General features: G+C 41.5%; 1 protein-coding gene across 2 annotated transcripts; it reads left to right on the plus strand.

Moving 5' to 3' along the window:
• Nucleotides 1-2,153: 2,153 nt before the first annotated feature.
• On the plus strand, nucleotides 2,154-11,786 carry LOC115175587 (WD repeat-containing protein 26). Of its 2 annotated transcripts, XM_029734945.1 has the most exons (14): nucleotides 2,155-2,845; nucleotides 3,710-3,809; nucleotides 4,006-4,062; nucleotides 4,949-5,085; nucleotides 5,461-5,558; nucleotides 6,273-6,429; nucleotides 8,472-8,610; nucleotides 8,771-8,911; nucleotides 9,156-9,275; nucleotides 9,389-9,534; nucleotides 9,651-9,729; nucleotides 9,823-9,952; nucleotides 10,251-10,445; nucleotides 11,212-11,786. In XM_029734945.1, the coding sequence occupies exons 1-14, from the start codon at nucleotides 2,553-2,555 to the stop codon at nucleotides 11,232-11,234; spliced, it is 1,815 nt and encodes a 604-aa protein (XP_029590805.1). In that variant the 5' UTR covers nucleotides 2,155-2,552; the 3' UTR covers nucleotides 11,235-11,786. The 2 variants fall into 2 exon arrangements, with proteins under 2 accessions (XP_029590796.1, XP_029590805.1); XM_029734936.1 differs by lacking the exon at nucleotides 11,212-11,786 and having other exon boundaries at nucleotides 2,154-2,845; nucleotides 10,251-11,181.
• Nucleotides 11,787-12,535: the final 749 nt, after the last annotated feature.

The following is a 12,535-nucleotide window of genomic DNA, read 5'->3' on the forward strand; positions in this document are numbered from 1 at the left end:
AACTGGAAGCACCTGGATGATCATCAAGGCTCTTGGAAGAATGTTCGAGGGACAGATGAGTCAAAGTATATGTTTTTGGATGACATGGGTTCCATTATGCCTGACGAAAAGCCAAACACTGCATTCCACGGTAAGAACCTTATAACAATCGTCAAGTAGTGTGATGGTTTGGGGATACTTTGCTGCCTCAGGACCTGGACGACTTGCCTTAATAGAAGGAACCATAAATTATGCTCTGTATCAAATAAAATGTTATTGGTCACATACACATATTTAGCAGATGTTATTGCGGGTGTAGCAAAATACTTGCTGTATCAGTGAATTCTACAGGAGAATGTCAGACTGTCTGGGAGCTGAAGCACAGCTGGGTCATGCAGCAAGACAATAATCCAAAACACACAATCAATGGCTAAAAAGCAACACATTTGAAGTTTTGGAATGGCCTAGTCAAAGTCCAGACCTAATCCCAATTGAGATGTGGCAGGACTTGAAATGAGCAGTTCATGCTTGAAAACCCACAAATGTCGCTGAGTTAAAGCAGTTCTGCATGGAAGAGTGGGCCAAAATTCCTCCACAGCGATGTGAGAGATTGATCAACAACTCCAGGAAGCGTTTGGTTGGAGTCATTGAAGCTAAAGGTGGCACAAGCAGTTATTGAGTGTGAGGTGGGAATTACTTTTTCACACGGGCATTGGGTGTTGCATAACTTTGTTTATGAAATAAGTATGTAATTGTTGTGTTATTTGTTCACTCGGGTTCCCATTATCTAATATTAGGATTTGGTTGAAGATCTGATAATATTCAGTATAAAAAATATGCAAAAGTAGAGAATTAAAAAGGGGCAAATACTTTTTCACAGCACTGTATGTTTGTTTGTTTGACTGTATGTAAGGTGGATATGTGAACAGTATTGCAGATGCGGGTGAGTTTCCTTTGCTCATATTGTATCCCCATCAGTGTCTTTTGTCCGAAATTGGATGAAAGCGCAATAGTTTATTCTTCTACAACCCTCTGTCTTCACTTGCCCCTTACACAAATTAAAACATTGCTGGCCCTTTAATTAATATTTTTATAACTAAGTTTCATTCATGCTGAGATTCTATTTAAAGTGAAGGGATAAAGGACTAACGAGTCTGAGTTGTACATACAGTTTACTGTTCATTAAATTAATTTATTGCAGATGTCAGGGACAGATTTCCTTTTTTAAACCAATGTAAAAGTGCCAATGTTGAAGGAATGGCTTTGGTCCCTGAATATGTGGCCAAAATGCAGGTCTTTGCTGTTTCTCGATTTGTATTTTAAAGAACCTCAGGCTTGGGAATAAAATGGCACTTTGAATGGTCTGTAAACTATCTGGGTTTGAGTTTAAAGATAAGTTAATAATGTATTTCATTTAAATTATTTGTCATTTCAAGTGTATTGATTAAAAAAAGAATTTGAACCATTGTCTCTAATACTTTCTTTATTCAGTGTGTTTTGGGTAGGTCTGTTGTCTCCTCTTTTGATAGCATAAAGTTGTCACGTATGTGTGAGAGTGTGATGTCTGATCCATTGCTTGTAGAAGTTGCAGAACCTAATGAGCACAATATGTTGAAAAGACATTTCAACTAACTTTGCTTACTGAGAAGAGGTCCCCTTTTTGATGTAGCTTGAAAAAAACAGAGGGGCAACCTGCAATTGCAACTTCCATTTTTAGACTTAAATTCATGATATATACGGGTGTATATAATAATAATCCATTGATTATTGAAGAATATAACATATTGTCTCATGAGTTTAGGTCAATTGTCATACTCCACCAGAACTGAAAATATAAGCTGTTTTACTCCAATGTTTGTAAACAATGTAATTTGAAACAAAAGCTGTATAGCCTCAACTGGTTAATTCTATCATTTTGACGTCATGGATGGTCAATCCTTGCATCCATAGCTCTGTCTATGAATTTGAGTGGTTGCGTTGTGGCGCTGTTATTGTTAGAACTGCAGATTTACCCTTTTATCGTAAACAAGTTATTATTTTCCCGATAGATAATGAATCAATTAAAATATAAAACAAATACATATAAGTTTAAAAAAGGTATATTAACTTGTGAAACAAACAAAGTTCAGTATGAACTTCAAGGGCACCACCTATGGACTACCCGGACACAAGGGAGTGTCGGAATTTCCGGTGACGTCACTGCGTCTCAATATCCATAATGGGTCTGCAGCTGTCTGAAGAGCAACAATAACAAGAGAAGCTCAGCGACAAAACGAGTTATTGTCTCGTCTCTGACACCTTTGCTAGCCCCAACTTCACATCATTCTGTCACCAACACTCTTGGTGAATTAACTCTGGCCTCCGCTTCCTCCGACTCGGAAACCGGTGGAGCGTCGCCGCCACCGCGGAAGAAATACCGAGCTTCGGTGGCGGAGGGAGCAGGGGGGCTTGGGGCTTCAATTGGGTCAGCGGCCCTGTCTACAGTTGTGGGGATTTTAACTTTTCCCAATTCACCCGTTGCTCCTGTCATTCGATTCAATCTGCACAGTGTAGCCCACATCAACATTAATAAAATGCAGGCCAACGGGGCAGGACAGGGTCAAGATTCGGAGCTGTCCTGCCTAAACAACAGTGCGCAAAACGGAGAGTCGTCCTCCGCCGGGGAAGCTCACACTAACGTTAATGGACTATCCACAACAAACAATGGGAACTCTGTCAGTAACAACGACGGTATCCCAGCCCCAGCAGCATCCAACAACACCGTGTCTTCGGATGCAAACTCCGTGAAAAAGAAGAAACGTCTTTCTCAGTCAGAGGAAGATGTCATTAGACTTATAGGGCAACATTTACACGATTTAGGACTTAAGTAAGTAACGTTAGCCAACGTTCGCTTCCTAGCTAGCTGTCAGCTGATGCTAAATCATGTCCTTCATAATAACCGCGAATAAAGCAAGTCATCATGTTGACAGCGACTAGTTCGGTGAGATAAACAGAGGGGTTTTGTAGAGGTAAATGGAATACAGCACGGGTCCTTTAGAAAATTGATGAAGGGAGAAAGATGGCCCATTGCACAATTTAGCTCGTCTTGGTAGGAAGCTAGCTAACGTTAACTGTTACTTTGGGGGTCCAGAAATGGGACTCCATGAAATGACAAGAACATGCAGTTTTCTGGTTAAGTAGCCTAAAGAAACAACAATTCCCGAATCATCAGCCATATGCATACTTATATATGTTTAAGTGTAATTAAAAATATGCTTATAATGACATTACTCTTGGGAGTTGCCAAGACCATGGAAACTGGAAAATCTAGTCCAGAATGCTTTGAGAATGTTTGGTTACGCGATAGTATTTGCATGTCAATCAAGCCACAAGGTCACGTGAAATCGATCTGTTTTCATTAAGAATTTTGAAAATTGAACGGTCACAACATTTGCCTCCAACGTTAAAGATATGTCTACATATTTGATACAGCACAAGTCAAATTGTTTAGGACTTTTGCAAGTCATTGATAAAGATACAATGATCAGGCATTGTGATGTACTTGACCAAGTAATAAGTTAGTAAACATGATTCAAATGAATAACTTTTTTATAACCTGGTCAGGGCTCTTGACAAAATAAGAAATTTAACAAACATTTTAGTGTTGAATGCCTGTACATAAAATAATGCTATTTGCAAATACTTTGTATTTCTCCTTTGCATGTGCTTACCCTCCCACTCTCATCTACAGTCAGACAGTGGACCTGTTGATGCAGGAGTCTGGCTGCAGACTGGAGCATCCCTCTGCCACAAAGTTCCGCAACCATGTGGTGGAAGGAGAGTGGGACAAGGTGATGAAACCATTTTAGATGTTTTTATTTTTAATCATGTAACCTTAGAGGTAAACAACACATCTGTTCTGCTTGTTGGCTTATTTTATTAATTTCCCTCAAACTTTTTAAACAACAATTTCGCTTATTAAGTTGAAATGTACAGTAGTTAGAAAACAGAAAATAACCAGTGTCTATTTTTTTTGTTTGATTATAGGCTGAAAGTGACCTGAATGAGCTGAAAGCATTGATGCATTCTCCAAGTGCTATTGTGGTAAGCCCAACAGTGCAACAGTTAGTGCTGAGTGATTGGTGCATTTTGAGGTCGGTTTTGATTATATATAATAAAATAAAAGAACACTTTTCAATTCTTGTTTTTTAACATTAAATGTGCTATGCATTATGTGGGTTGAATGCTGTAACACAGAATAAAACAATTAATTACTGCTTATCACTTATTAACCATAATCTATTCACATTTAATAAAATATTTCAGTTTTTCTGTATGTTACATTTGTTTTAGGCCTATTTGATTGCTATTATTTCATTCCACGTCATCATCTCATCTCTATAGAGCTGATGCTTATGCTGTCTTACAAAATCACTATTTTAGTAGTTCTTCACAGTAAATAAGGCATACTTTTATGACTGCTACCAACTATCAATCTTAGATTTTGTATTTTGAGGTAGCGATACCACACAAAGCAACTGCTCTCTATCCATCTTGATTGTGTGTTCTTCTGTTTGTTGATTATGGTCATTGTAGGTAATTACCATGTTTTCTGCACCAAACTATGTAGAATATTGGCCTGTTGGAAACTCCCTACTACATTGCGCAGTTCGGGCTTGATCTGATTTATCTCTAGAGAAATTGCACTCAGAAAAAAACCCTGAATAAAATGGAATTCAAATAATTGAACTGACATCGGTCAATTAGTTGTTTAAAAAGCGAAGAATAACTGACATTTCGGTTAATCACTAAGCACTAGCTACAGTAGAATGGACAAGACATTGACAACTATTGCTTGTCAGAGTAAGAGTAGGATGTGTAGGCTACATTTTCTTCATAGACAACCATTTTGATATGTTTTAAGATGCATGTGCTTAACTCATAATGCACTCATATTTTCCTCCCGTCTGTCTTATTTTATCCTCTATAGCGGATGAAGTTCCTGCTCCTGCAGCAGAAGTACCTGGAGTATCTGGAGGATGCCAAGGTCTTGGAGGCGCTGCAAGTCCTGAGAGCTGAGCTCACTCCCCTCAAGTACAACACAGAGCGCATCCACATCCTGAGCGGGTAGCTACCTCTGATCAACAGTCCTAATGCCCTACCACACCATTAAGAAATGGCCTAGATCACAGAGATATAGCTAAGCCTCTTTTGAAATTGAAACCGCTGTCACTTGTAGTGCCTTTTAAAACTAATTTGACGCACGTCCATTGCAATGTGGCAACTAACTATCAGTGAGGAGTGTTTGTGTTGGAGTACAGCCAAATCTTCATTCAGTATGGTCGAAGATATGGATTTGTTAAAGAAACATTTTTTGCTCCTCTTTGAATTTTAGCTGATTTTGAGTTAGACAGGGAATCCCATTATTCTAGCTGACTGTCTCCGTGGTGCTGGGGGTGAGTCCTGCAGGGCAGCCTAATACTGATGTCATCTATTTCCAAGGTACCTGATGTGCAGCCATGCAGAGGACCTGAGAGCAAAGGCAGAGTGGGAGGGCAAAGGCACTGCCTCCCGCACTAAACTCCTGGACAAGTTACAGAGTGAGTGCCATCTTACACGCACACATACTCACACACACATACCACATCCTCACATTCAGCCTTTCCCCTGGTTTTAAGATGAGTGCACCTTTATTATCAAATGAATTCCTCTTGTTGGGTTCTGAGAATATGAAATATACTTATTCATGTCACCGAGGGAGAGTGGGAAATGTAGAACGTTTACATTCTGTCCGGATATGTTATTGTTAGCCATCAGGGATCCTATGGGAGGAGAAAAGACAGTCTGGTACGAGTCAACATGACAGCTGTGAGTTGGGAAGGAGTGAGCACTTTGGTGAAGAGGTCAGGTCAGATGAAGTGAGGAAGAACGGATATCACTAAGGTTCTGTCTAGCAACCGCGATACATTGACTGTTCAGATGTGTAGGAGGAGACTCAGCATAGGAGGAAGGGTTAAATATCAGATCTTGTGTGAAAATGTCTTACGCAGCTGTATTGACCTAATGGGTGAATTAACTTGGTTTGAGCTTTATTAAGCGTGCGTGAGTTTTAATAGGTTCGTTTAGAACCTAACACTCCAGATTAGAAACAGAACTGATGGTATTTAAACACATATTTTCTTCCTCTTCTTATCCGAGTGACATTTTAAGAATAGACTTTCTTTTAAACAATGTATCTCTCTCCCTCTCTCTTTGTTCCCCTCATTCCTATCTTATCACACTGTGCCTCATTCCCTCCCTTCTCCTGTCTGCAGCATACCTGCCTCCCTCTGTGATGCTGCCTCCGCGCCGGCTGCAGACCCTGCTGAGGCAGGCTGTGGAGCTGCAGAGAGAGCGTTGCCTCTACCACAACACCAAACTGGACAGTGGCCTGGACTCTGTGTCCCTCCTCCTGGACCACGCCTGCAGCCGGTAAGGCTCTTCACTCTATACTCTGTCGATATTTACAGTGGGGCAAAAAAGTATTTAGTCAGCCACCAATTGTGCAAGTTCTCCCACTTAAAAAGATGAGAGAGGCCTGTAATTTTCATCATAGGTACACTTCAACTATGACAGACAAAATAAGAAAATAAATTCCACAAAATCACATTGTAGGATTTTTAATGAATTTATTTGCAAATTATGGTGGAAAATAAGTATTTGGTCAATAACAAAAGTTTATCTCAATACTTTGTTATATACCCTTTGTTGGCAATGACACAGCTCAAACGTTTTCTATAAGTCTTCACAAGGTTTTCACACACGGTTGCTGGTATTTTGGCCCATTCCTCCATGCAGATTTCCTCTAGAGCAGTGATGTTTTGGGGCTGTCGCTGGGCAACACAGACTTTCAACTCCCTTCAAAGATTTTCTATGGGGTTGAGATCTGGAGACTGGCTAGGCCACTCCAGGACCTTGAAATGCTTCTTACGAAGCCACTCCTTCGTTGCCCGGGCGGTGTGTTTGGGATCATTGTCATGCTGAAAGACCCAGCCACGTTTAATCTTCAATGCCCTTGCTGATGGAAGGAGGTTTTCACTCAATCTCACGATACATGGCCCCATTCATTTTTTCCTTTACACGGATCAGTCGTCCTGGTCCCTTTGCAGAAAAACAGCCCCAAAGCATGATGTTTCCACCCCCATGCTTCACAGTATGTATGGTGTTCTTTGGATGCAACTCAGCATTCTTTGTCCTCCAAACACGACGAGTTGAGTTTTTACCAAAAAGTTATATTTTGGTTTCATCTGACCATATGACATTCTCCCAATCCTCTTCTGGATCATCCAAATGTTTCTAGCAAACTTCAGACGGGCCTGGACATGTACTGGCTTAAGCAGGGGGACACGTCTGGCACTGCAGGATTTGAATCCCTGGCGGCGTAGTGTGTTACTGATGGTAGGCTTTGTTACTTTGGTCCCAGCTCTCTGCAGGTCATTCACTAGGTCCCCCCGTGTGGTTCTGGGATTTTTGCTCACTGTTCTTGTGATCATTTTGACCCCACGGGGTGAGATCTTGCGTGGAGCCCCAGATCGAGGGAGATTATCAGTGGTCTTGTATGTCTTCCATTTCCTAATAATTGCTCCCACAGTTGATTTTTTTCAAACCAAGCTGCTTACCTATTGCAGATTCAGTCTTCCCAGCCTGGTGCAGGTCTACAATTTTGTTTCTGGTGTCATTTGACAGCTCTTTGGTCTTGGCCATAGTGGAGTTTGGAGTGTGACTGTTTGAGGTTGTGGACAGGTGTCTTTTATACTGATAACAAGTTCAAACAGGTGCCATTAATACAGGTAACGAGTGGAGGACAGAGGAGCCTCTTAAAGAAGAAGTTACAGGTCTGTGAGAGCCAGAAATCTTGCTTGTTTGTAGGTGACCAAATACTTATTTTCCACCATAATTTGCAAATAAATTCATTAAAAATCCTACAATGTGATTTTCTGGATTTTTTTTCTCATTTTGTCTGTCATAGTTGAAGTGTACCTATGATGAAAATTACAGGCCTCTCTCATCTTTTTAAGTGGGAGAACTTGCACAACTGGTGGCTGACTAAATACTTTTTTGCCCCACTGTATCTGTCCTTTCTGTGTTCATTCCCTTAATTTGGCTGTCAAAATTGCCTTGCCTTGGACCGTAGCTGTAATGGTCTTACTTCCCAGTAATAGTTTGTTTTGCTTCTATTGTGGTTATGTCACAAGATTGTATGTATAGATCATATGTATTCACGCGCCATTGACTAATGTTCGTTTTCTGACGTTCACATTTTCTAACTGGGTAGGAAATTAAGTGCTTCCTTTAAACCAATGCAAAACCTTAGCGCATTGTCATTATCTGCCCTTGTTTAAAAAATAAATATTAGGTACCCACACTAGCTGGGTAGAACGTTCAGGGTGATAAGGTCTATTCCTGGAATTAACAAAACCTTATTCTTTCCTATATGTCCTCTCTCCCTGACGTCTGAGTGTTGTTATCTGCAGGAAACAGTTCCCTTGCTACACCCAGCAGGTCCTCACCGAACACTGCAATGAAGTGTGGTTCTGCAAGTTCTCCAATGATGGCACCAAACTGGCCACGGGATCCAAAGACACCACAGTCATTGTGTGGCATGTCAACACAGTAGGAACCTTTCTCATTACAGATGAACCATTATCATGCTGATAAGTTTTAGTAAACAGAGCATAAGAGAGGGGGATTTCAAAGGGGTGGCGGAGGCGGGAAGATGTGAACTTTGGGGGAAATTATTAGCTGAGGTGATAACTGTGCTGCTGATTGACAGGAGAGTCACCAGTTGAAGCTGATGAAGACTCTAGAGGGCCACGCCTACGGTGTCTCATACCTGGCCTGGAGCCCTGATGACACTTACTTGATTGCCTGTGGCCCCGATGACTGCTCAGAGCTGTGGCTGTGGAATGTACAGGTAACGTGGATTTACTTTTTATCCAGAAAGCTTGCTGTTGGAAAGATCAAAAAGTCCTCTGCAAAGTTCTATTCGTCAATGATTGTGTTGCGGGTAAATTACAAATTACTTCCACATCTTACTTTCACCAGGATGAAAATGGTAGTTGTTATTGTCATGTTATTACTAGGCATTACATTTTTTTTTAAAGGTTTTTAAAATAGTCCTCCCTGCTCACTCACCCATGTCTCTTGTCATTGGCCAGACGGGTGAGTTGCGGACAAAAATGAGCCAATCACACGAGGACAGTCTGACCAGTGTGGCCTGGAATCCAGACGGCAAACGCTTCGTCACAGGAGGCCAGAGGGGCCAGTTCTACCAGTGTGTGAGTGTCTTCCATCAGGGTGTGACCTGTCTGTCTCAGCATAAGGGCTGATTGAGCTATTGTGTGTGTTGGGACTAATCAGTGCATTGAGGTTGATATAACCTTATCCCCAGGATCTGGATGGTAACCTGCTGGACTCGTGGGAAGGAGTAAGGGTTCAATGCCTGTGGTGCCTGGGTGACACTCGGACCGTCCTGGCATCAGACACACACCAGCGTATCCGTGGTTACAACTTTGAGGACCTTACGGACAGAAACATGTGAGTTAGTCCCATCCATTGTCATATCTAATCATTGTTTCTATATGTACGAGGCCCATCCTGTGCTTATGCAAGTTCTGTCATTTTAATTTTGTGTTTGTGCTGCACTTCCACAGAGTCCAGGAGGACCATCCAATCATGTCTTTCACAGTTTCAAAGAACGGGAGGTTAGCTCTGCTGAATGTGGCTACTCAGGTGAGTGGTTTGGCTTTTCTTGGGGGGGGGGGGGGGTTAGGATTATGTCGAGCTGTCTGAGAATGCACCGGTCAATATTCTGTCTGTCTGTAGGGTGTGCACCTGTGGGACCTACATGACCGGGTGCTGGTGAGGAAGTATCAGGGTGTGACACAGGGCTTCTACACCATCCACTCCTGCTTTGGAGGACACAACGAAGACTTCATCGCCAGTGGGAGTGAGGGTAAGGCACCGTCCTCTTCTAGTTGATGTGTCCAAATTATGCTTTGACATTACTTTCAGTATTATAACCACACTAACTCACTCACACATCAGGGCTGTTTATTAGCTCATGCAACAGAAAACCTTTTCAAACAGTTTGCAAAGGAAAATGAACATTTATTTTTGTAAGGCCAGGTAGTCCTGCCCTGTTTGTCTGTTTTCTTCCATTTGTTGCCTAATGAACATGACCCAGGAAAAGGTAGAGGCGAATGTGTAGCACTCACATGGTCTGGTTTATACTGTGTGTCCTCCATCTACAGATCACAAAGTGTACATCTGGCACAGGCGCAGTGAGCTGCCCATCGCGGAGTTGACAGGTCATTCACGTACAGTGAACTGTGTGAGCTGGAATCCTGTAGTGCCCGGTCTCCTGGCCAGCGCCTCAGACGACGGCACCGTCCGAATCTGGGGGCCCGCCCCTTTCCCTGATGTCCAGGACGCTGAGGGGCTAAGCGGTACGGATTTATTTGACTGGTCATCATACTTTAACTAGTGGCCTAGAGCCCTCTTTATATCTGCCATATGTTTTTGGGTTCAGTGTCTATTATTACCATAGCCTCTACACTGTAATTATGAGACACAGTGGTGTAAAATACAATTTGTAGAACAATTTGAATGGTTTTTAAGTCTATTGTGTAGGGGTGAACCAAGAAGTTAAGGTAATATACATGCAAGTGCTCTTGTATAATTAACTCTACATACGGCATTGTTGGGAGATTTGGAAAGCCATAATCAATCAACAATATAATTGTACTTTGGGTAAAAATATGTATCTTTAACATACAATCTGCAGATCCTATAGGATTAGACAGGTTCAGAATTTATGTGAAACAGCACAGGTGAAAAATATATGGCACATGGAAATCATACAAGGGCAGTTTACGGCGATAGGTGGGATGGACTGAGAGTAGCTGAGGGGTGGTTTTAAAAGCTCATGTTTTATAATAGTTATGACTGACAGCGCAATGTATAATAAGTACTGTTCTATATAGATGTATTGTATATAAAAATGTCAAATAATTTTATTCCTGCTATGTAACTACTGTAAAAAGAAAAAAAAGTGGCATCTATGTAAAACGTGTGTAGACTACATGTAACAAGAAAAAAAAAAATAAGAACAATGTTTATTTTTGTCATCTGAAGAAGGGGATGGGCAAAAATAAATGTTCAAAAATAAACAATAAATGGAAATGCTGTTCTGTTTCTCTCTCTCCCTGAAAGAATGTTGTAGCATGGACAGCTGATAGTAACCTTGGAGCAGAAGACACTACTTCTTGAATCCAGGAGAAAAACACTAGACTCTAACGAATGAAGCAGAGAAACTATTGCGTTTTGACAGCTGCTTTCTGAAGGTTTGGCTCTGGGGCTGTGCTCCAGCGGCAGGTGCTAACGTCACACACGCGGAGATGTCAGACAAATCACAAATTAACTGATTACCAAGCAGCCACCTTGACTGACCTCCCACCTCCTCTTACCTGCCTCCCACCTCCTCTTACCTGTGTGGCTCACAGTGTCTGATGTCTGTTGCACCTCCTGTGTTCAGCCAGGCCCCATCCTCTTTCGTCTTGGAGCTAATCCCAGGACTGCCACACTTCACCTGCCTCGTCGAGAGTTTATTATTTATTATTGATAATATTATTTATTGTCATGATTAGTACGTTGATATATAGAGAGAGGGCTGTAGTGGTGGAGAGTGGTAAGGGTATATACAGTGCTGTGAAAAAGTATTTGCCCCTTTTTAATTCTTTACTTTTGCATATTTTTGACACTGAATGTTATCAGGTCTTCAACCAAAACTGAATATTAGATAAAGGGAACCTGAGTGAACATATAACTCAACAATTACATACTTATTTCATAGCCAAAGTTATACAACACTCATTGCCCTGTGTGAAAAAGTAATTGCCCCCTTACACTCAGTAACTGGTTGTGCCACCTTTAGCTGCAATGACTCGAACCAAACGCTTCCTGTAGTTGTTGATCAGTCTCTCACGTCGCTGTGGTGGAATTTTGGCCCACTCTTCCATGCAGAACTGCTTTAACTCAGCGACATTTTGTGGGTTTTCAAGCATGAACTGCTCGTTTCAAGTCCTGCCACAACATCTCAGTTGGGATTAGGTCTGGACTTTGACTAGACCATTCCAAATTTGTTGCTTTTTAGCCATTTTCATGTAGACTTGATTGTGTGTTTTGGATCATGTCTTGCTGCATGACCCAGCTGCGCTTCAGCTCACAGACGGATAGCCTGACAATCTCCTGTAGAATTCTCTGATACAGAGCAGAATTCATGGTTTGTTCTATTAAGTCAAGTCACCTAGGTCCTAAGGCAGCAAAGCATCCCCAAACAATCACACTACCACCATCATGCTTAAGGTTTTTATTGTGGAATGCAGTGTTTGGTTTTCGCCAGGCGTAATGGGACCCATGTCATCATAGAAGTTATTCTTTTGAATCATCTGTCCATAGAACATTCTAAGATTCTAAGTCCATGTGCATTTTGGCAAACTTGAGTCAACTTTGTGGATAAGGGTCCCATTATGTCTGG

The sequence above is a fragment of the Salmo trutta genome, chromosome 3 (genome assembly GCF_901001165.1).
Source record: "Salmo trutta chromosome 3, fSalTru1.1, whole genome shotgun sequence".
NCBI classification, from domain to species: domain Eukaryota; kingdom Metazoa; phylum Chordata; class Actinopteri; order Salmoniformes; family Salmonidae; genus Salmo; species Salmo trutta.

Excerpts from the sequence above, each read along its gene's own strand:
- LOC115175587 (XM_029734936.1), top strand. The coding sequence starts at position 2,553 with ATGCAGGCCAACGGGGCAGGACAGGGTCAAGATTCGGAGCTGTCCTGC. Across the intron at positions 5,559-6,272 it reads ACTCCTGGACAAGTTACAGA|CATACCTGCCTCCCTCTGTG; the intron begins GTGAGTGCCATC and ends TCCTGTCTGCAG. Across the intron at positions 8,912-9,155 it reads TGTGGCTGTGGAATGTACAG|ACGGGTGAGTTGCGGACAAA; the intron begins GTAACGTGGATT and ends GTCATTGGCCAG.